The 21920-nt window shown below is 42.8% G+C and overlaps 1 protein-coding gene across 6 annotated transcripts in view; it reads right to left on the minus strand.

Moving 5' to 3' along the window:
• Positions 1 to 1775: 1775 nt before the first annotated feature.
• LOC138663869 (gastrula zinc finger protein XlCGF17.1-like) overlaps positions 1776 to 21920 on the minus strand; it is a 51397-nt gene continuing 31252 nt past the window's right edge. For 2 of the 6 annotated variants that reach the window (XM_069750229.1, XM_069750231.1), the window contains 7 exons: positions 13785 to 13849; positions 13566 to 13715; positions 13257 to 13436; positions 13051 to 13174; positions 12876 to 12973; positions 12599 to 12677; positions 1780 to 4157 (listed from right to left, as the gene is read on the minus strand). In XM_069750229.1, the coding sequence (XP_069606330.1) occupies positions 3340 to 4157; positions 12599 to 12677; positions 12876 to 12973; positions 13051 to 13174; positions 13257 to 13436; positions 13566 to 13643 (1377 nt within the window). In that variant the 5' untranslated portion in view covers positions 13644 to 13715; positions 13785 to 13849 and the 3' untranslated portion in view covers positions 1780 to 3339. Of the gene's footprint in view, positions 4158 to 12598; positions 12678 to 12875; positions 12974 to 13050; positions 13175 to 13256; positions 13437 to 13565; positions 13955 to 21920 lie in introns of all 6 variants that reach the window. The other 4 variants (XM_069750232.1, XM_069750233.1, XM_069750228.1 and 1 more) reach the window with 3 other exon arrangements.

Consider the following 21920-nt stretch of genomic DNA (forward strand, 5'->3'; position numbering starts at 1 on the left):
CTCCTCTCCTCCACTCTGGGTACCAACCGCACATAATCTGCTTACTTCCCGCATGGTGTGCACAGCCCCATGCAGAAAGTAAGCATATCAATGCACTCCTAGGTGTGTGGAATCCCCGCAATTCCGCATTTTTAATGAACATGTTGCTTTTTTTTCCGCAATGCGATTTTTTCGCGGAAAAAAAAGCAACATTTGCACTAGAAATGCGGAATACACTGTAATTAATAGGAAGCATATGTAAGCGTTTTTTTCGCGTTTTTATCACGTTTTTATAGCGAAAAAACGCGAAAAAAACGCGAAAAATCCTGAACGTGTGCACATGGCCTCAGTGTACCTTACATAAAATGGAGGCAGCACTATCTATCAATGTACCTTAGATAAAATAGAGGAGGCACTATCTCTCTCAGATAAGTTAATTGCCAAGGGGGTGATGTTATCTGCTGCTTTTGGATCACCTGAAATGGTGGGTATGCCTTTCTTTTATATTGCTGACCTCCAGGTAGGTGACAGCCTATGGAGCCTCTCTACTGCCTCTTGAAGCTTAACTCCTCTCTGCTTTCTACTTCTTGACTTCTTTCATTCTTGTGCAGTCTGCCTTCTTTTTCCATGCTTCATGTTCATGGACCATCCTGTTCCTTCCTCCAGTTAATGGCCCCTACACAATGGTCTGACAGATGGGAACAATCATGTTTCTTCCACTTTTCTACTCACTGCTGTCTAAAAGCTCTCATCGGCTCCCAATTACACACACACACATTGGCTGGCATGCCGTGATTCAATTTGGGCTAACAAGTTGGGGGGGTGTCCTAGTCTCGCAGTAAGAGTGTTACCCACGCTGTTGTGGAACCACTGTGCCACGGTCTAGGGAGAGCCTGGCGAGGACTAACTAAGCAACCACCTGGTTCTTCACTAGAGCCCCTGATGCTGTGGTTAGACTTGAACCCAGGTGCAAGCCAGATGCTTATTGCATTTATCATTTCCACTTTTAAATACATGTAAAAGAGTGGGAAAAAAACGATTTACCCAAAAATGTGACACTAGTCAACATTCACAGACAAGCCATGGGACAGGGTATCCAAACATTCCAGGGTCAGATACCAAGGGAGAACATAGTAAACTAAAGGGGAAAGACAAAGGCGAAGTCAAGTTACAGTCCAAATACCAGGAAGATATGGGATCAGAGCAAAGAAGCTAGGCAAAAGGATGGTCAGAACAAGGTCTAAAGTCAGGCAGCAAAAGATCAGTAAATGGAGTACAGGAATACAAGGCAACCCACTAAGCGATGCTATGTCTGGCAGAGATCTGGGATGAGCAGCTTAGCTAAGTAACTGGGTAATAACCTGGAACAGGGAAAATCTGAAAGAAGCTCAGCACTTTGGACGGCTGAGCTGTCCATCAAAACACCAACAGCTCAGCACGACGTTGCATCAGATTAGATGACCGAGCTGTTAGTCACCGCGCCCAAGACACAATGAGAGGAGGAATTGTGGCAAAAACAAGATTAATCTGTGATATTCTGGTAATCCTGGTCCTAAGGCAGCATTGATGACGTCATTGCTAAATGTACATGACCCACAGTCTGGCTTCTTATAAATTAGTGAAGAAATCGGTTTTGTTTTTTAGGTAGTCATCTTTGTGTGTTTCATTGCAAAAGGCAGAGAGCAGAGCATGAGCATTTTCTCTCTGGCCAGTACACATTATTTATGATTCTGTACTGAATACCAGTTTTATCCAATCATCCACAGTCCAGACTTTTATAGACCGTTACCGTGTTTTGTATGGTTTATGTGTTAAGTGTTTGTTTTTTTGTTTTACCTCTCTATATGCAAGGCTCAATCGACTGATTTTTTTTCTAGTTACAAATAGCCCTGTTTCCAGCAATTAGTTTTCAATTCATCCTTTCGTACATTTTCTTTTTTTGGCAATGTACACTCCTCAACATTCAAATGGCAATACCAGAAAGTTGTGGATTTATGTAAACCACAGGATGGATATACATGCTAGTGATTTGCCAGTAATGAAAAAATGGAAACAAAATTTTCAAAACATGTCGATTTATTCAATATCGACAATGAGCGTCTGCGCAAAACTTCTCTCCACCTAAATATGTTAGTCGCTATCAATGAGATTATTAATGGTTGTCTATGGAATGTTCTGAATTTGGGCATGCAAATCATCAAGATCCTGATGGCAGCTCCCTTTGCAGTTGCCGACCAAAGGCATCTCCAAGCTAGATGTGAGACAAGTCTGGATATGTAGCAGGCTATGGAGGCACATTTAGGCCACATATGATGCACCATAATTCCATGGATTTTCATTCTTGGTATGGCATTTTCAATGTTGAGGAGCATATATAAACTAAGTTTAAAGATTCGATTACATGTAAAATGTTTAGTAGTGATAAATGTGGTTATTAGGCGCTCCTTTAGTTAACGGACATTTAGTTGTTCCAAACATTTGTTAAAGGGTTACTCCACTAATCTTTATATTGTTGGCCTATCTTAAGGATAGGATAACAACTAATCTGATATTAATGATCTATCAGGTGTAATTTATCAATGTTATTCACCACATGATTTCTCTTGAATTTTTTTAAACCATTGTTTTCTGTATTTACTTTTATGCACTGACTAAGAGCCAGTTGTGTCTAAAATGTGTAAGCCAAGTCTGTATCGCCTGTTTGTGGGACCAACTGATATGCTTTTAAATTGAACAAATAAAACCAAGATTTTATTCTGGACAACTGGCTTATCTCCTTATCTTCAATTCGTTAGGTTAGGTCATCAAGAGAAAAGTAGTGGAGCAACTTTTTAATGATTTACTACTATAAATTGCATGACACGTGACTAACTGTTCTTTTTTTCTAGTTCAATATGTGAATAAAATTACTTAAAAAAAGTCTTCTTCGTTGTATGATTTCTCTAATGTGTACAACAAAGATGTACTTTGTAGTTAACATAATTCCTACGTTCTAGACATGAAAATGTATTTTACGGGGAGAGGTCTTTGATGTGCAATTACAACTGACTTTTTGTAAAACTATTTTCTGCCTACAGCATGAGAGAATGGCTTCCCCCCCACACGAGTATGTTGTTTGACAAGATCTAATTTCTAAAAATATTTCCAACATCCAAATACAAATATGACTTCTCGCCTCTTTTTTTCTTTTGTTCAACAAAAGTAAAACCTTTCACACGATCTGGACATAAAAATAATTGTTATGGTTTGTGAGCTCTTTGATGTTCATAAAGGCTTGATTTCTGCTTAAAACATTTACCATATCCAAAGATGAATAAGACTTATGCTCAAGACTTGATTTAAAATAAAACATTTCCCACATTATTGTGTGTGAGTTCTTTGATGTCTATCAAGGCTTGATTTCTGATTAAAATATTTCCCACACTCAAAACATGGAAATCGCTTGTGCTCTGTGTGACTTCTCTTATGTTTGGCCAAATTTGATTTCTCTGCAAAATATTTCCCACATTCAGGACATGAATATGGTTTCTCTCCTGTGTGGGTTTTTCTATGTCTAACAAGACTTAATCTCTGGTTAAAACATTTCCCACATTCAAAACATGAAAACGGTTTATCTCCTGTGTGAATTCTGTAATGTTGAACAAGAGCCGATTTATTGTTAAAACATTTCCCACATTCTGAACATGAAAATGGCTTCTCCCCTGTGTGACTTCTATGATGTCTAACAAGATCTGATTTCTGGATAAAACTTTTCCCACATTCAGAACATGTAAATGGCTTCTCCCCTGTGTGAGTTTTTTGATGTGTAATAAGAGTTGAATTCTGATTAAAACATTTCTCACATTCTGTGCATGAATATGACTTCTTCCCTGTGTGAAGTTTCTGATGTCTAGTAAGACTGGTCTTAAGGGTAAAACATTTCCTACATCTCGAACATGAAAATGGCTTCTTGTTTGTGTCAGGTCTTTGATGTTCACCACCATGGCCACGTCTGTTATTTCTTTTTTGCCTAACAGTCTGTAAAGGATGAGGAGATAGATCTTTACTGTGTAGGGCTGAAAGTTTATCGGAGGCAAATAAATGCTCTTCATATGTTTCACGAGTGATATCTTCATATTTTAAAGCAGATGACCATGATTTTAGATGCTCTTTAGATCTCTTGGTAGTACAGTCACCTCCTAAAAATAAAATTCTGCATTATTTGAAGTTATGTTAAAACATATATATCTTGACATTTTATATATAATTTTATAGAAATTGCAAGTTACCGTATATACTCGAGTACAAGCTGACCCGAGTATAAGCCGACCCCCCTAATTTTGCCACAAAAACTGGGAAAACTTATTGACTCGAGTATAAGCCTAGGGTAGGAAATGCAGCAGCTACCGGTGAATTTCAAAAATAAAAATAGATACTCCATACCATTCATTATTGCCCCATAAGATGCTCCATATAACGCTGTGCCACATATAATGCTCCATACTGTTTATTATTGCCCCATAGATGCTCCATATAAAGCTGTGCCACATATAATGCTCTGCACCATTCATTATGGCCCCATAGATGCTCCATATAAAGCTGTGCCCCACCTATAATGCTCTGCACCGTTCATTATGGCCCCATAGATGCTCCATATAAAGCTGTGCCCCATATATAATGCTCTGCACCGTTCATTATGGCCCCATAGATGCTCCATATAAAGCTGTGCCCCATATATAATGCTCTGCACCGTTCATTACGGCCCCAAAGATGCTCCATATAAAGCTGTGCCATATATAATGCTGATGCTGCAATAAAAAAAAAAAATCACATACTCACCTCTCTTCGCTCAGGACGCCGGCGCTTTCAATATTTACCTGCTCCTCGTGCGGCTCCGTCTCCAGCACTGACGCTCAACAGAGGGCGCGCACTGACTACGTCACCGGGCCCTCTAACCTGAGCGTCACAGCCAGAGGACGCTGGAGACGGAGCCGCACCGGAACGAGGAGCAGGTACATATCGCGCAGCGCTCCCCTCCCCGTATACTTACCTGCTCCTGGCGCGGTCCCTGCGCGTCCTGTTGTGAATTCTGCTCTTGGGTTCCCTCCAGTGGTTGTTGGTAGGAATGCAGTTGTCTCTGACTCGCAGTCCTGGCCAGGTGTATCGGATAATTACAATTCTGACTGGGATATTTAGGTGTGCAGGATCCTTTAGCCCTTGCCAGTTGCCAATGTTCCTTGTGAAGTGTTGGATCTCTTTCTGGCTTCTCCTGCTTGCTGCCAAATTCAGCAAAGATAAGTGTTTTGTTTTTGTATCTGTGGCACACTGCTGTGTGCGTGTTTCAGTTTTATTCCTGCTCTGTTTGTAGGATTCACTGGAGTTGCAGATATACGCTCCTACATTTTTAGTTAGATGTAGGAAGTTTTTTGTATATTCTGTGTGGATTTTTTGAAGGGTTTTAATACTGACCGCATAGAACTCTGTCCTATCCTGTCCTATCTAGCTAGAGTGGCCTCCTGTGCTAAATCCTGTTTTTCTGCCTGTGTATGTTTTTTCCTCTCCGACTCACCGCCAATATTTGTGGGGGGCTGTCTATCCTTTGGGGATTTTCTCTGAGGCAAGATAGTATTCCGATTTCCATCTTTAGGGGTGTCTAGGTTTGTTAGGTACACTCCACGGCTACTTCTAGTTGCGGTGTTAAGTTCAGGATTGCGGTCAGTACAGTGGCCACTTTCTCCAGTGAAAGTTCTAATGCAGCTCCAAGGTCACCGGATCATAACAGCGTCCCTGCTTCTGCATCTTCTTCCTGTATTGAGCGGTCACAGTTACCGATCATTACAGTCATGAATATGCGGCTCCACCTCTATGGGAGGTGGAGCCGCATATTCATGACTGTAATGAGCGGTACCATGTGACCGCTCAGCACAGGAAGAATCTGCTGCGCTGGAAGAAGCAGGGACTGCAGGGACCGCGCCAGGAGTAGGGGAGTATAACTAGACAGCCCCCGCTCCCCCTCCCCTGCCGACCCCGGGTATGACTCGAGTATAAGCCGAGACGGGGACTTTCAGCCCAAAACAATGGGCTGAAAATCTCGGCTTATACTCGAGTATATACAGTATTTAGCAAAACTCAATTATTCCCCTTAACCCCCAAGGGTGGTTTGCATGTTAATGACCGGGCCAATTTTTACAATTCTGACCACTGTCCCTTTATGAGGTTATAACTCTGGAACGCTTTCATGGATCCCAGTGATTCTGAAACTGTTTTCTCGTGACATATTGTACTTCATGTTAATGGTAAAATTTCCTCATTATTACATGTGTTTATTTGTGAAAAAAATGAAAATTTGCTGGAAATTTTGAAAATTTCGAAATTTTCCAACTTTGAATCTTCATGCCCTTAAATCACAGAGATACAGTATGTCACACAAAAAACTTAATAAGTAACATTTCCCACATGTTTACTTTACATCAGCACAATTTTGGAACCAAAATTTTTTTTTGTTAGGAGTTATAAGGGTTAAAAGTTGACCAGCGATTTCTCATTTTTATAACACCATTTTTTTTAGGGACCACATCACATTTTAAGTCACTTTGAGGAGTCTATATGATAGAAAATACCCCAAAGTGACACCATTCTAAAAATTGCAAGGTTCTCAAAACCACATTTAAGAAGTTTATTAACCCTTCAGGTGTTTCACAGGAATTTTTGGAATGTTTAAAGAAAAAAACTGAACATTTAACTTTTTTTTTTCCACAAAAAAATTACTTCAGATCCAATTTGTTTTATTTTACCAAGGGTAACAGGAGAAATTGGACCACAAAAGTTGTTGTCCAATTTGTCCTGAGTACGCTGATTCCCCATATCTGGGGGTTAACCACTGTTTGGGCGCACGGCAGAGCTCGGAAGGGAAGGAGCACGGTTTTACTTTTTCAACGCAGAATTGGCTGGAATTGAGATTGGACGCCATGTTGCGTTTGAAGAGCCCCTGATGTGCCTAAACAGTGGAAACCACCCAATTCTGACTCCAACACTAACCCAAACACACCCCTAACAGTAATCCCAACCCTAACCATAGCCCTAACCACACACATAACCCAAACACGCCCCTAGCCCTAATCCCAATGCTAACCACACCCCTAACCCCAACACAGCCCCAGCCCTAATCCCAACCCTTACCATAACCCTAATCCCAACCGTAAAAGTAATGCAAACCCTAACCCCATCTCTAGCCCCAACCCTAACTTTAGCCCCAAACCTAACTCTAACTTTAGCCCCAACCCTAACTTTAGCCCTAACCCTAAGGCTTCTTATACACATTCTGGGCTTTTTGACTCCCGTTATTGCGGGCCATATCGCCGCAATTTTCACGGTCTGCCGCAATAACTGATAACAAAAAAACTTGCGGATTGCCGTTTTTCGGGTTTCCAATACTATGGAAATAGTATTGGAAAAATAAACGGCGTTCCGCAAAACCGGAAGACACGGTGCACCGCAAAAACAAATTTCTGTGTTTGTAAGCTGGGAAAAAGATTAAGCAGGCTCGATCTTTTTTTACGGCCATACAGCGCACCGTGAAACTATTGGGGCTGCAAAAACGGGCCTCAAAACAACGGTATGTGTAAAAGAAGCCTTACCCTAACTAAGGGGGTGATAAGGGGGGTTTGATTTACTATTTATAGCGGGTTTTTATGTTTGGCAGCTGTCTCATGCTAAAAGATGCTTTTTATTGCAAAAAATAGTTTTTGCATCACCACATTTTGAGAGATATAATTTTTCCATATTTTGGCCCACAGAGTCATGTGAGGTCTTTATTGGTACCATTTTCGGGCACATGACATTTTTCGATCGCTTTTTATTGCGATTTTTGGGAGGCAGAATGAAAAAAAACAGCAATTCATGAATTTCTTTTGGGTGGGGCATTTCAGTTCAGAGTGTGGTAAAATTGATAAAGCAGATTTATTCTTCGGGTTAGTACGATAACAACGATACCTCATTTATATTTTTTTTATGTTTTGGCGCTTTTATATAATAAAAACTATTTTATATAAAAAATAATTATTTTTGCATCGATTTATTCTGAGGGCTATAACTTTTTTATAATTTTTTGGGTGATGACGCTGTATGGCAGCTTGTTTTTTGCGAGACAAGATGACGCTTTCAGCTGTACCATGTTTATTTATATCCGTCTTTTTGATCGCGTTTTATTCCACTTTTTGTTTGGTGGAATATGATGAATAAGATGATAAAGTTTTTTGCCTTTTTTTTTTTTCCTTACAGTGCTCACTGAAGGGGTTAACTAGTGGGACAGTTTTATAGGTTGGGTCGTTACGGAGGCAGCAATACTAAATATGTGTACTTTTATTGGTTTTTTTTTACATAAAGAAATGTATTTTTTTAGAAAAATATTTATTTTTTTCTTAATTTAGGAACTTTAAAAAAAATATTTTTACACATGTTAATTTTTTTTTTAAAGTTTTTTACATTGTCCCGGGGTGGGACATCACTATATAGTGTCAGATCGCTGATCTGACACTTTGCACAGCACTGTGTCAGATCAGCGAACTGACAGGCAGTGCAGGAGGCTTCTCAGCACCTGCTCTCAGCAGGCACTGAGAAGCCACCTCCCTGTAGGACCCCGTGGCCATCTTGGATCCAGGGCCTGCAGGGAGGAGAACGGAGGAGACCCTCGGAACAACACAATCTCGTCTGAGGGTCTCAGAGATGCTTCCCTATGCCACCGGAACTGGGGCACCACCGTGGGTTAAAGTGTCGGGAGTGGTCCGTGACCGCTCCTGGCACATAGTACCGGGTGTCAGCTGTGATAATCAGCTGACACCTGGCCGCAATTGTGAGCACGGCTGATTGCATTGGACGTACTATCCCGTCCATGGGAATTAAGTCCCAGGTCACATGGATGGGATAGTACGTCCGATGGCAGAAAGGGGTTAAGATTGAGTGAGAAACGTTTTCTCATTATTGTGCAGCAGTTAACTTTAGTGGTAGGACCAACAGATCATGAATTTAGCTTTTCACTTCTCTGTTGAAGTCAGTATATTCAGGTTCATATTTGATTGCATGTAGCTACTAAGTTGTAGTGAAATATTCAGTGGAGAAGAATCATAAAAGGGACCCATTAGTCAATGCTGTGAGGTGTAGTTTATACTATACACTAACTGTAAGCTACATGCATCATCGCAGATAAGGTTAAAGTGGAGAAGTATGGTCATACACAAAGAAGCAATGGATTTAGAGCAAGTGAAAGACTGAAGTAACACGTACAATTTTTAGCAGAAACTGTAAGTCGAAACAAAAATGGAAGACCAGTCCTATCTTCTCCTGTATTTGGCAAATAAATGTTAAAAATAAAATCACCAAAAACTGCATGAGCGATTCCAGAAATGCCAGAAGATCTGAAGTGGACAACATGAACGCAGTGCCAGAGGGAGTTTCTGAGAGGTCCGTATGGCCGGATGGAACTAGTGAAATATGAGCCTTTTTTTCTTTTTACACATCTTTTTCCAGGTCTCTAGAAATTTTCAAAATGGCAGCAATCATTTTGCTGAATTCACACAAAGCAATTCGCAAAAGAAAACTGAATCAGGAGAATCTTCTTTTTTTTTGTGGAAAATTTGAGGCAAATTTAATTAAACTCAAACTGATTAGATATCAAACCCGAAATCTTCCCTCACGTGATCTCTGGTCCTCCCAAGACCTCCTTCTCTCCTCCACACTTATTCGCTCCTCACCCAACCGCCTCCAAGACTTCTCCCGAATATCCCCCATCCTCTGGAATTCTTTTGCCCCAACACATCCGACTATCAACCACATTCGGATCCTTCAGACGGAACATGAAAACCCACCTCTTCAGGAAAGCCTACAGCCTGCTCTGACCCCACTGCCTCCTCATCACTACTGGAGATACTGCCTCACCAAAACCGGAGCTCCTGCAACCCTCAACCTATTGTCTCCTTCCCCATAATCCCGTAGAATGTAAGCCCGCAAGAGCAGGGTCCTCGCCCCTCTGTATCAGTCTGTCATTGTTAGTTTGCTTACTGTAAGTGATATCTGTAATTTGTATGTAACCCCTTCTCATGTACAGCACCATCGAATCAATGGTGCTATCTAAATAAATAATAATAATAATTAGCTCATCACTACAGTAATGTGAAACGGTGACTAAGCCCATTTATTTAATTCATGAAGTGCCTACAAGGGACCATTAGACAGAACCACCTAGAGAGTTTTAAGGACTACCTATCATGAGATTTGTGTTCATTGCCCCAAGAGGATTGGTGGACAATAGTGTTGAGGTCTCTAGCAGCAGGGGGTGTGCAGGATGATTAGTAGAAAGTACAGAAAGTTGTCACCACTCCTACTAAGAAGCTCTCTCCACGTTCTCACCTACAAATGAGATAGATGATAACTTGCAGATTGTTCTGGGTCAGACTGCTGGGACACACCCTCACTGATCAAGGGAATAAGCTCTGAAGTGCTCCATTCAATGTCTATGGGAATGGTAGATGTTGGGGTGTACAACATGTGATGGTCCCATAAACAATGAATGGAGCAGATGAACACTTGTGGAGCCACTGCTCTATTTCAATGGAGCATTTCAGAGTCCCTTCCTGCTCTTCCATTATACCTTTACCCAGACTAAGCAACAAAAAGCAGACAAACCAAGTGCTGTGATAGGACCCAAAGTCACAGCACTGACAAAAACTCAATGCAGCTGCATGCTGGATCAGGTACATTCTATAGAACCAGGCTAAGAAGGGGAAGCTCTTCAGGACATAAGATAACTTTAAAGCCTCCGACCTCACGATTTGATTCAGTTCAGTTATGTTATGTGGAACAATAATGGAGCATTGATTTGTCTGGGGCCAATCACTTTGATTCACAAGAATCTGCAGAGTTAGTTTACAAGAATTAGAGGTTGAAACAGCTGGAGACGATGGGTTCCACTTTTTATAGGGCCTTTGACTGAAATACCAGTTGCACTACCCCGATACAAATGATCTTCATCAGAAGGTTCTTCTATGATTCAGAATTTCCATAATACAAATTATATCCATATTTTCTCATAGCTCATGTCACAAGAACAGCACTATGGCTACATTACATATTGGGGACCTATATCGATGGAAAATTTTTATATGCCATAAATCTGTCTATGGATCTCTCAAGGAATGGTCAAGTCAGTAACAGAAGTTTTCACCCAGAAGAAAATTCCCACAAACAAAACCCATTGGAATCAATCTGATCAACAGATCGGTTACCCCAAATCTGTATAGGAAGAAAGGCAGAATGCTGGGAAATACTAAATCCTTTAACTCTTCCACCTTGCCACCTAGACAACACCTCCCCTCAACACCTGACCTCCCTGTATCAGAATTCTGTTACTAGGACTTAGACATCTTATCCTTATGGTAACATTTGTCTTTCATGCTATAATGTTTAAAGTAAAACCAAAGCAAAGTACTGGTACTGCTCCAAAGCGTATGAAGACATAACTCAAAAATATGTAAAAAAAAAAAAAAAAAGTTGAGAAGGGTCATTGGAGATATAAATAGAAAAAATTAATTAATTTTTTTTAAAAAATTACAAAATTTAGTTTTATTGCTATTTCACCAGACTTGGAATCTTTTTCCTGCTTTACAGTACATCACATGATAAAATGGATGATGTCATTCAAAAATGCAACTTGTCCCGCAAAAAAAAAGCCCTCATACGGCAGAGGATAAAATGAAAGCGGAAGGGGTAAAACTATGCTTTATGAAGAGTACTTTGTAACATAAAATCTTTACATTTTTGTTAGCCATTAAAAGGTATCATATCTATGAGATTATTATTTTATTTCTCTTAGGGCTCATGCAGACGATCGTAGTTTCGGTCCGAAATGGATCCGTACAAATATCGGATCACACTTGGACCAAAGTCATTCAATGAGGCAGAGAACATCATGATCTGCCTCCAATTATCAGACAGTACTTTGGTGATTCAAGTCTATGGGTCCAGGAAAATAATTGGACCGCAGCTCGATTTTCATGGACTGACAGAATGAAGAAAATGGAGAAACTTTTTTTTTTTTTTTTTAAATTCTCCATATCCAAGAAAAATGGATCCCATTCTCATCATACTCAAATCAAACTCGGATCAAAGTGCGACTAGCGCGAAAAGGACCGATTTTCTCAGATGTGGAGAATATGGTAGAGTGACTTTCCATAAGATGTGTGATCTGTAAAATCAGAATCTATCTCATAGCTCCGAAAAAACACAAGTCCTCACATACAGTATGTCTCCATCTTCTGTATTCTGGTAGCACACAGGATTTATAAACTCGCCATACAGGTGTTAATGACTCCTAAGCTCTTAAAATGATTCCAGTTGACAGTGAAAAAAGAATCCTCATTTACATGGAAATATTTGATGACCATATTCTGCATTCTAAATACCTAGCATGTGTTATTGTCTATACAGAATCACAATTACATCCTTATTTAATTAGTATTCTGGCTAAAGGAGGGAAAACAAACAACTAAAAACAGAAAAACAAGAGTGTAAAATATATCAGCGCAAAATCACTGTAGCCGGTGACTGAGAATCTGTGACTTCTCTGCATTTAGTGGTTACTTCTCACCTGGGTGGTCATCTGTAGGAATCTCCTCCTTACACCACACATATGTCTCTATAGTATTAATATGGGTCAGATCTTCACCCTGAAACAAATATTGTAAAAGTCACAGACAGATGGAGAAGTCACATCTATGATCAGCTCTAATCCTGCCGTCTCCACCGTTCTCATTACACAAGTATAAGACATATAATACTGGTGGATAACACAAGACTGAGCACAAGATCTTCACAGCCGTCTACACATCATAGGGGAGATCTCATGACACCTTCTCTCCATCTACCTGATGATCCTGAGGAACATTGGGATTTTCTTCTTCATAGTCCTGAGGAAGAAGAGGACGAGGACATCTCTCTGGTGTCGTCTCCTTACTGGATAGACCTGGAGGAAACACAGAGGGACTGAATTCAATTTTCACATACAGATAATTATTCGTCGTGTGCATTTACTCCTATTACCTGGTGATGTGAGGGGCTGGGGAATCTCCATCATGACGTCCTTGTACAGATCTTTGTGTCCTTCTAAATACTCCCACTCCTCCATGGAGAAATGGATGGCGACATCCTCACACCTTATAGGAACCTGACACATATCATGATACCATTATCACCCCGATCCCTCATAGCATTACTGTATAATGTCCCAGCATTCCCAGCAGTGTCACCTCTCCAGTCAGCAGCTCAATCATCTTGTAGGCAAGTTCTAGAATCTTCTGGTGATTGATGTCCTCATATATTAGGGGGTAAGGTGAAGGCCACGTGATTGGGCTCAGGGGTCTTCCCCATCCCTCAGGCACAGGGGCCTGACAGCGCTCACTAGAGGTCTTCTTCACTATTGTGTAATCCTGGTTATGGAGAGACACATTAATAAATCTCACTACAGACATTTCCAGAGTCCTCACCTCTAGAGTTCTGTCCATTTGTTATTCCCATAGATAAGAATGATGTAATGTGACGTCATCAGGATCTCTCACCTCACCAGTAAGCCGGAAGAGGATCTCTAGGGTAAGGTGTAATATCCTCTCCACTATCCTGTCCTGGACCTTATTCATCTTTCACATGTCAATGAGGAAAATTCTCTTATACAGAAGATCTCCAATGAGAGGATTCAAAATTATAGAAGCCTGAATGGGAAGTAGATGAACCGATGTATCATCATAAAGAAAGGCTTTTCCCCAACTTCTATTACTCACCTCTTTCTGAAGTCTTCATCGCTCTGTAGCTTCTCTTCAGGGGGGCAGGGCTGCATCTCTCTGCACTGAAATAAATTAAATTATAATATTAACACTTTACCTGTGATTGGTTCTACCTCAAACTGATGTCTCCATGTTCTCAGGCAGCAGCTTTAGGTATGAGCCACAGCCTATAATGATAAACATAGGAGAATTTGATCATTTTCAGATGTATTGCAGACAGTGAACCCAGAAGCAGATTATACATGTACACTGTATACAGCAGTGTATTTCTTTGTACTTGTATACTGAGATGAACAAAAAGTCAGATTTTTGTGTCCACGTAAAGTACTAAAAATAACAAATAGCAATTATAAAAATATCTATATTAACCTCTTTTAAGTTTCTAGGATCATTACAAATGGAAGGTAGAATGATCTCCTGACTCCTATGAAGCCTCATAGCTACCTTGGGGAGATCAGATCTTAACACTATTCTATCATCATAAACCTGAGTATAAGGAGGGTTTTCCGAAAGGACTTGGATATCACTAACCCTAGCCGAGGTCAATGTTACCAATGGTATTGCTTTCAGGCTAAGATTCTTAACAGATGATTCTTGCAAAGGTTCAAATGGATCCTTGGTTAATGCTTAAAGAACCAAATTTAGATCCCAAGGAGGAATCTTAAATTAGGGATTCAACTTCTCCACCATGGCCAAGACGAAAGAGCTGTCTAAGGATACCAGGAACAAAACTGTAGACCTGCACAAAGCTGGGATGGGCTACAGAACAATAGGCAAGCAATTTTGTGAAAAGGCAACAACTGCTGGCGCAATTATTAAAAAATGGAAAGAACACACAAGATGTTTGTCAATCTTTCTTGGTCTGGGGTTCCATTCATAATCTTATCTGGTGGGGTAAGGATGATTCTGAGAAGGTCAGGAATCAGCTAAGAACTTGTCATGTCGGACGCTGTTCACACTAGAGCGTCCGACAGACAGCGGTAATTCCACTTACGTCCACTACACGCTCAGTGGCGTTGGCTAGACTTTATCCAGCTTGCTTGGGGTTAATCTAGCTGGTAATTTGGTTGGAGGCTGGGTCACGCCCACGGCCTTTAAATAGTTGTGCTGGACTTCGGGGTGTCGCCGATTATAGCTTGTGTCTTGTGCCTGGTGATCTCGGTCTGGAGTGGTGGTCTAGGAGAGGAATATCGTATCTGGTGGTGTATTATCCTTTGTCATATTTCTCCTTCCTATATTTGTATTTGTTTTGCCCTGTGCACATTATAGTGTATTCCTGTGTGACTTCGGCGTGGTGCGTTTTTCAGTTTTCCCTGTGTGTGCTTACTGTGGGGATTGGTGTGTGGTCTCTTCACTGGGTGGCGGGTGGTGGTTTCAGCTTAGGGCTGAAACAGGAGACAGGGTCAGGCCTGGCGGCCCAGACATGCACACTTTTAGTGTAACTTCTGGGAGAGGGACAGACAGGGTTTCCCTAGGCTGAGGGATATCACAGGGGCCCGGGTAACCAGCCCTAGTCTACCCAGTACTCCCGTGACATTATAATCGGCCCAAAAAGAAAAAAAACAAGTATTTTTTTTTTATGTCATGGATCCCATGACTTCCATAACCCGCCAGTTGAAGGCGCTGTTCTTACAGGTCTCTGAATTGAAGGGGCAGTTCAGCAACAGGGTCTTGTGGTATCTAATACGCAGGTGGAAACTGCAGGGAGAGTTGCAGAGCCAAAAATCCCTTTTAACTGAGAGGTTTGCTGGGGAACGCAGTAAATTTGTTGTTTTCCGTGAAGCTTGCAAATTGTATTTTCGTATGCGCCCGCTTTCCTCAGGTAATGAGGCTCAGCGTGTGGGCTTGGTTTTGTTATTACTGAACGGAGACCCCCAAGCATGGGCGTTTTCATTACCTTCTGATTCAGCTGCATTTAACTCAGTAGAGAGGTTTATTTCTGCTCTTGGACTCATTTATGATGATCCTGACAGATTGGCTCTAGCAGAATCTAAAATACGCGCTCTCTACCAGGGGGAGCGAATGGCGGAGGATTACTGTTCTGAATTTCGCCGCTGGGCGGTGGACACTCAATGGAATGACCCGGCGCTGTGGAGTCAGTTTGTATGTGGGGTTTCGAGAAGGGTTAAACAAGCCCTTCTGATGTATGAGACTCCTGCTTCTCTAGAGTCTGCCATGAGTCTTGTTGTTCGCATTGATCGCCGTTTGCGTCAGGGGGCGCTAGAGACGCCACCTTTGGTGGAGGTTGTAGGTGCACGTGAGGTTGCTGCAGGTGAGCCCACAGAGCCTATGCGAATCGCAGGGGTGTCGCATCATCAAGCCCCCTCGCTCAGGAAGCAGAGACTCTGTTTTTGCTGTGGTAAAAAGGGGCATTATGTAAATGCTTGTCCTCTGTTTTCTAAGCTCAAAGGGTGTGGAAGAGGCCAATCTGAGCTTATGCATATCCTCCATGGTGGTCTCTCAATGTATGCTTCCTGCCAGAGTTATTGTCGCTGGCAGAGAGCTGCCAATCACTGTTTTTGTGGATAGTGGTTCGGCCACTAATCTCATTGATGAGGAGTTTGCGCGCACGGCCGGGTTCACGGTCGAAAAATTGCCTCATCCTATCCGGGTGGTCACCATCAATGCCACCCCTCTCCCACAGGGGGAGATTACTGAGTTTGTGGCTTAGGTTAAACTCCACATTGGGGTCCTATATTCTGAGCAGGTTACATGTAGGGTGCTCAGTAATCTTCCTGCACAAAAGGTTCTTGGTTTTCCATGGTTGTCTATGCACAACCCGGTGATTGACTGGAAAACTCAGGACATAATTCAGTGGAGCGAATTTTGCCAGGAGAATTGCCTGGCCACATGTGTGTCCGCTGTGACTCCAAGCATTCCTGAGTCACTGCTGGATTTTGCGGATGTGTTCTCAGAGAAGGGTTGCTCAGAATTGCCACCACATCGCCCCTATGACTGTACTATTAGGTTTAAACTAGGGGCCAAATTGTCGAAAGCTAGGATGTTCAACATCTCTGGTCCTGAGAGGCAAGCATTAAAAGACTACATTGCTGAGAGTCTGAGCAAAGGGCATATCAGGCCTTCGTCCTCGCCGGTGGCAGCAGGGTTCTTCTTCATTAAAAAGAAAGATGGCGGACTACGCCCGTGTCTCAATTTCAGGGAGTTAAACCAGATTACGGTTCGTGATCCATACCCTATGCCTCTGATACCTGATTTGTTCAACCAGGTGGCTGGTGCTAAGTGGTTTTCCAAGCTTGACCTCAGGGGGCGTACAACCTCATAAGAGTCCGTCAAGGTGATGAGTGGAAGACGGCTTTTAATACTCCTGAGGGTCATTTTGAAAATTTGGTGATGCCATTTGGGTTGACAAACGCGCCTGCAGTTTTTCAACATTTCATAAATGATGTTTTCTCGCATATTCTGGGGAAGTTCGTTATTGTGTACCTAGATGACATTCTCATTTATTCATGCGACCGTGATACCCATTTAGAGCATGTGAGGCAGGTGTTACAGCTACTCAGGGAAAATAAGCTCTATGCTAAACTTGAGAAATGTGTATTTTTGGTTCAGCAGTTGGCTTTCTTGGGTTATATTGTGTCTGCTTCAGGGTTTAAAATGGACGCTGCTAAGGTGTAAGCGGTGCTGCATTGGGAACGGCCTGATAACCTAAAAGCACTCCAGCGGTACCTTGGGTTTTCCAATTATTATAGAAAGTTTATCAAGGATTTTTCTACCATTGCTAAACCGCTTACTGACATGACGAAAAAGGGTACCAATTTCTCCGCCTGGCCTGAGGCTGCTGTGCGTGCATTTGAATTTCTGAAGAACAGTTTTGCTTCAGCCCCCATTCTGGTGCAACCGGACGTATCCAAACCATTTACCGTGGAAGTTGATACGTCTGAGGTTGGAGTGGGGGCAGTGCTGTCTCAAGGCTCATCCTTGGGCGAGTTGCATCCTTGCGCCTTCTTTTCCAAGAAGCTGTCATCTGCCGAACGTAATTACAATATCGGCAATCAGGTTACAGTTATCACCGACCATAAAAATCTGCTGTATTTGGAGTCAGTCAAGCGTCTGTCCCCCAGGCAGGCTCGCTGGGCATTGTTTTTCACGCGGTTCAACTTTTTTGTTACGTACTGACCTGGGTCTAAGAACACTAAAGCGGATGCTTTGCCCAGGTGTTTTCCGGGGGGAGAACCTTGGGAAGATCCGGTACCCATCTTCCAAAAGGGTGTAGTGGTCTCGGCTCTCACGACCAAAGTTGAGGCTGAGATTGCCGAGGCTCAGGAGGAGGTACCACCAGAGCTTCCCGTTAATAAATCGTTTGTACCGCTCCATCTTCGCCTAAAGGTGTTGGGTGAGCATCATGATGCTGTCTTGGCTGGCCATCCAGGGGTTAGGGCTACCTTGGAGTTGGTATCGCGTTGGTTTTGGTGGCCCAAAATCCGACAGGACGTGGTCTTGTACGTATCAGCATGTACCACGTGTGCTAGGGCTAAGATGTCCCGCTCTCGTCCTGCTGGCACACTACATCCTCTCGGGGTACCCAGTAGGCCATGGACGGAGATTTCCATGGATTTTATCACAGATTTGCCCTCCTCTGCTGGGAACACGGTCATTCTGGTGGTTGTTGATCGGTTCTCAAAGATGTCGCACTTTGTGTCTTTGCCTTCATTACCTAACGCTAAGACTCTGGCTCAGGTATTTGTGCAGGAGGTGGTCAGACTTCACGGGGACCCGTCTGACATCGTGTCTGATAGGGGTACTCAGTTTGTGGCAAAATTTTGGAAAGCTTTTTGCTCACGGCTGGGGATCAAGTTGTCGCATTCTTCTGTGTTTCATCCTGAGTCAAATGGTCAGACCGAGCGTATGAACCAGAATTTGGAGCAGTACTTATGCTGTTTTGTTTCTGACAATCAGGAGGAGTGGTCGACGTTCCTTCCTTTGGCTGAGTTCACCGTCAGGAATCGTCTGGGGAGTCCCCGTCCATTTGTGTTTACGGGCTCCATCCTCAGTTTTGTACTCTGCGTCAAGGGGGTTCTACTGTCGTCCCGGAGGAGGACCAGTTAGGAGCACAACTGGCATCTGTGTGGAGGAGAGTGAAACAGTGCTTGCTTAGTGTAGGTGCAAGGTACAAACGAGTGGCTGACAGTAAACGTGTGACAGGTCCGGACCTGAGTGTGGGTGACTGGGTGTGGTTGTCCACAAAAAAACATAAAACTCAAGATTCCATCCTTGAAATTGGGTCCAAGGTTTTTTGGTCCATTTAGGGTTGCCACCATCATTAACCCGGTAGCCTACCGTTTGGCGCTCCCTACGGTATATAAAATTCACAACGTGTTCCACAGATCTTTATTAAAAAAGGTGGTGGGTTCTGTGGACACGGCGCCTATGCCACTTCCAGTGTTGGTGGATGGCAATTTGGAGTTTGAAGTCTCCAAGGTGGTTGATTCTCGAGTAGTGCGCCGCACATTACAGTACCTGATACACTGGCGTGGTTATGGGCCGGAAGAGAGGTCCTGGGTACCAGCCTCGGACATACATGCGGACCGGCTGGTCAGTATGTTTCACCGCCGCCATCTGGACAAGCCGGGTCCTATAAGTCGTGAGGACCCTGGGGTCCCTCGTAGAAGGCGGGGTACTGTCATGTCGGACGCTGTTCACACTAGGGCGTCCGACAGACAGCGGTAATTCCACTTACGTCCACTACACACTCAGTGGCGTTGGCTAGACTTTATCCAGCTTGCTAATCTTGTTAATCTAGCTGGTAATTTTGTTGGAGGCTGGGTCACGCCCACGGCCTTTAAATAGTTGTGCTGGACTTCGGGGTGTCGCCGATTATAGCTTGTGTCTTGTGCCTGGTGATCTCGGTCTGGAGTGGTGGTCTAGGAGAGGAATATCGTATCTGGTGGTGTATTATCCTTTGTCATATTTCTCCTTCCTATATTTGTATTTGTTTTGCCCTGTGCACATTATAGTGTATTCCTGTGTGACTTCGGCGTGGTGCGTTTTTCAGTTTTCCCTGTGTGTGCTTACTGTGGGGATTGGTGTGTGGTCTCTTCACTGGGTGGCGGGTGGTGGTTTCAGCTTAGGGCTGAAACAGAAGACAGGGTCAGGCCTGGTGGCCCAGACATGCACACCTTTAGTGTAACTTCTGGGAGAGGGACAAACAGGGTTTCCCTAGCCTGAGGGATATCACAGGGGCCCGGGTAACCAGCCTTAGTCTACCCAGTACTCCCGTGACAGAACTACACAGGAGGACCTGGTCAATCACCTGAAGAGAGCTTGGACCACAATTTCAAATATAACTGTTAATAACACACTACGCCATCATAGATTAAAATCCGCCAGAGCATGCAAGGTCCCCCTGCTTACGCCAGCATATGTCCAGGCCTCTTTGAAGTTCACAAATGACCATCTGGATGATCCAGAGGAGGCATGAAAAAAGGTCATGTGGTCAGCTGAGACCAAAATAGAACTTTTTGGTATCAACTCCACTCGCCGTGTTTGAAGGAGGAAGAAAGATGAGTGCAACCCCAAGAATACATTCCAAACCCTGAAACATGGTGGGTTCATGTATCGCAAGATTTTGGCCAACAACCTCCTTCCCTCAGTGAGAGCTTTGAAGATGGGTCATAGTTGGTTCTTCCAGCATGGCAAGGACCCAAAACATACAGCCAGGGCAACAAAGGCTCCGTAGAAAGCATTTTAGGGTACTGGAGTGGCTTAGCCAGTCTCCAGACCCGAACCCAATAGAAAATCTTTGGAGGGAGCTGAAACTCAATGTCGCACAGCGACAGCTTCGAAATCTGAGAGTTCTGGAGAAGATCTGTATGTAGAAGTGGGCCAAAATCCCTGTAAGGTGTGTGCAAACTTGGTTAAAGGGACTCTGTCACCTGAATTTGGAGGGAACAATTTTCAGCCATAGGGGCGGGGTTTTCGGGTGTTTGATTCATCCTTTCCTTACCCGCCGGCTGCATGCTGGCTGCAATATTGGATTGAAGTTCATTCTCTGTCCTCCGTAGTACACGCCTGCACAAGGCAATCTTGTGCAGGCAGGATACAGGCAGTCAAAGTCCCCAACAATGACATTGTCCTCCTCAATGTCATTCCCAGATTGCCCACTTCTTCTGATACCAGTGATACCACTTTACCTTTTTTCCCTTTGGGAAATAGGCAACCCTAACTTTTGGAGTCTAGTATAAGACCTAAACGATTTGTTTCTTACCGGCTTTAATCTTGATTAATCTTCAGGGTCCTGGATCAGGGGTACGTGATCCAGGACCCTGACAGGACTCCTCTGCACACATGGGTAATTTATCTATCTGAACTTCTTCTAAATGTGATTATCGGTACACTTAGTTCATGTGGTGATCTTTGGAGTGTGGCCACTGGGAGTATACCATCTAATTTGATCGCCACATGTCTGAGGTAGTACAGCTCATGTGTGGGTAGTACCTCATTTTGATTCCTATGATTAAATATACGGTACTGTTTTTGTATACTTACCTTGGTCCTGTCCTGTGTACCTGGATGACACGGATGTATTTATGGATATAGTTGCTATGCACTTTATATACTATTGATTATTATTTATTGTATTTCTGTTTATGATTTATTTAATAAATATTACTTTTTGTGAATTGTTGTGGCCAGTTTTGACTCTTGGTTCTCCCATTTTGATTATGTAATTAAGAGTCGCCATATATGTGCATACAGTACTTTTTACGGACGCCTTTTTTGTCTATATGACCGCCGTGTAGCAGTTCTGAAATAGAAGCTTTAAAGCCGTGCCTATTGATTCCATCTTGAAGGCACAGTACTTTAGGATTCTGTTTAGGTATTTAAATTGATAATAGCCTTGAATGTATGGTCTGGTTTTTTTTTGTTTTTTTAAAAGGGGTGGAAAAAATCCCCTTTCCTTTTCTTTTGCTGGTTCTTTGCTCAAAACCTGTTTCCTGACTAGACCCAGAACTGACGACTCTATGGCTCTAATTCCTCTAAAGATCTCCTGTGGAGTGTGAGAATGAAGGTCCCACGAGGTATATGACAAAATTCTAACTTTAACATTGTCCTTATTACTTCTAATATGCAGGTATTGGAAGAGAGGTTTTCCCAGGCCTGGATGAAGAGGGA

Source organism: Ranitomeya imitator, chromosome 2 (assembly GCF_032444005.1).
Source record: "Ranitomeya imitator isolate aRanImi1 chromosome 2, aRanImi1.pri, whole genome shotgun sequence".
In the NCBI taxonomy this organism is placed as follows: domain Eukaryota; kingdom Metazoa; phylum Chordata; class Amphibia; order Anura; family Dendrobatidae; genus Ranitomeya; species Ranitomeya imitator.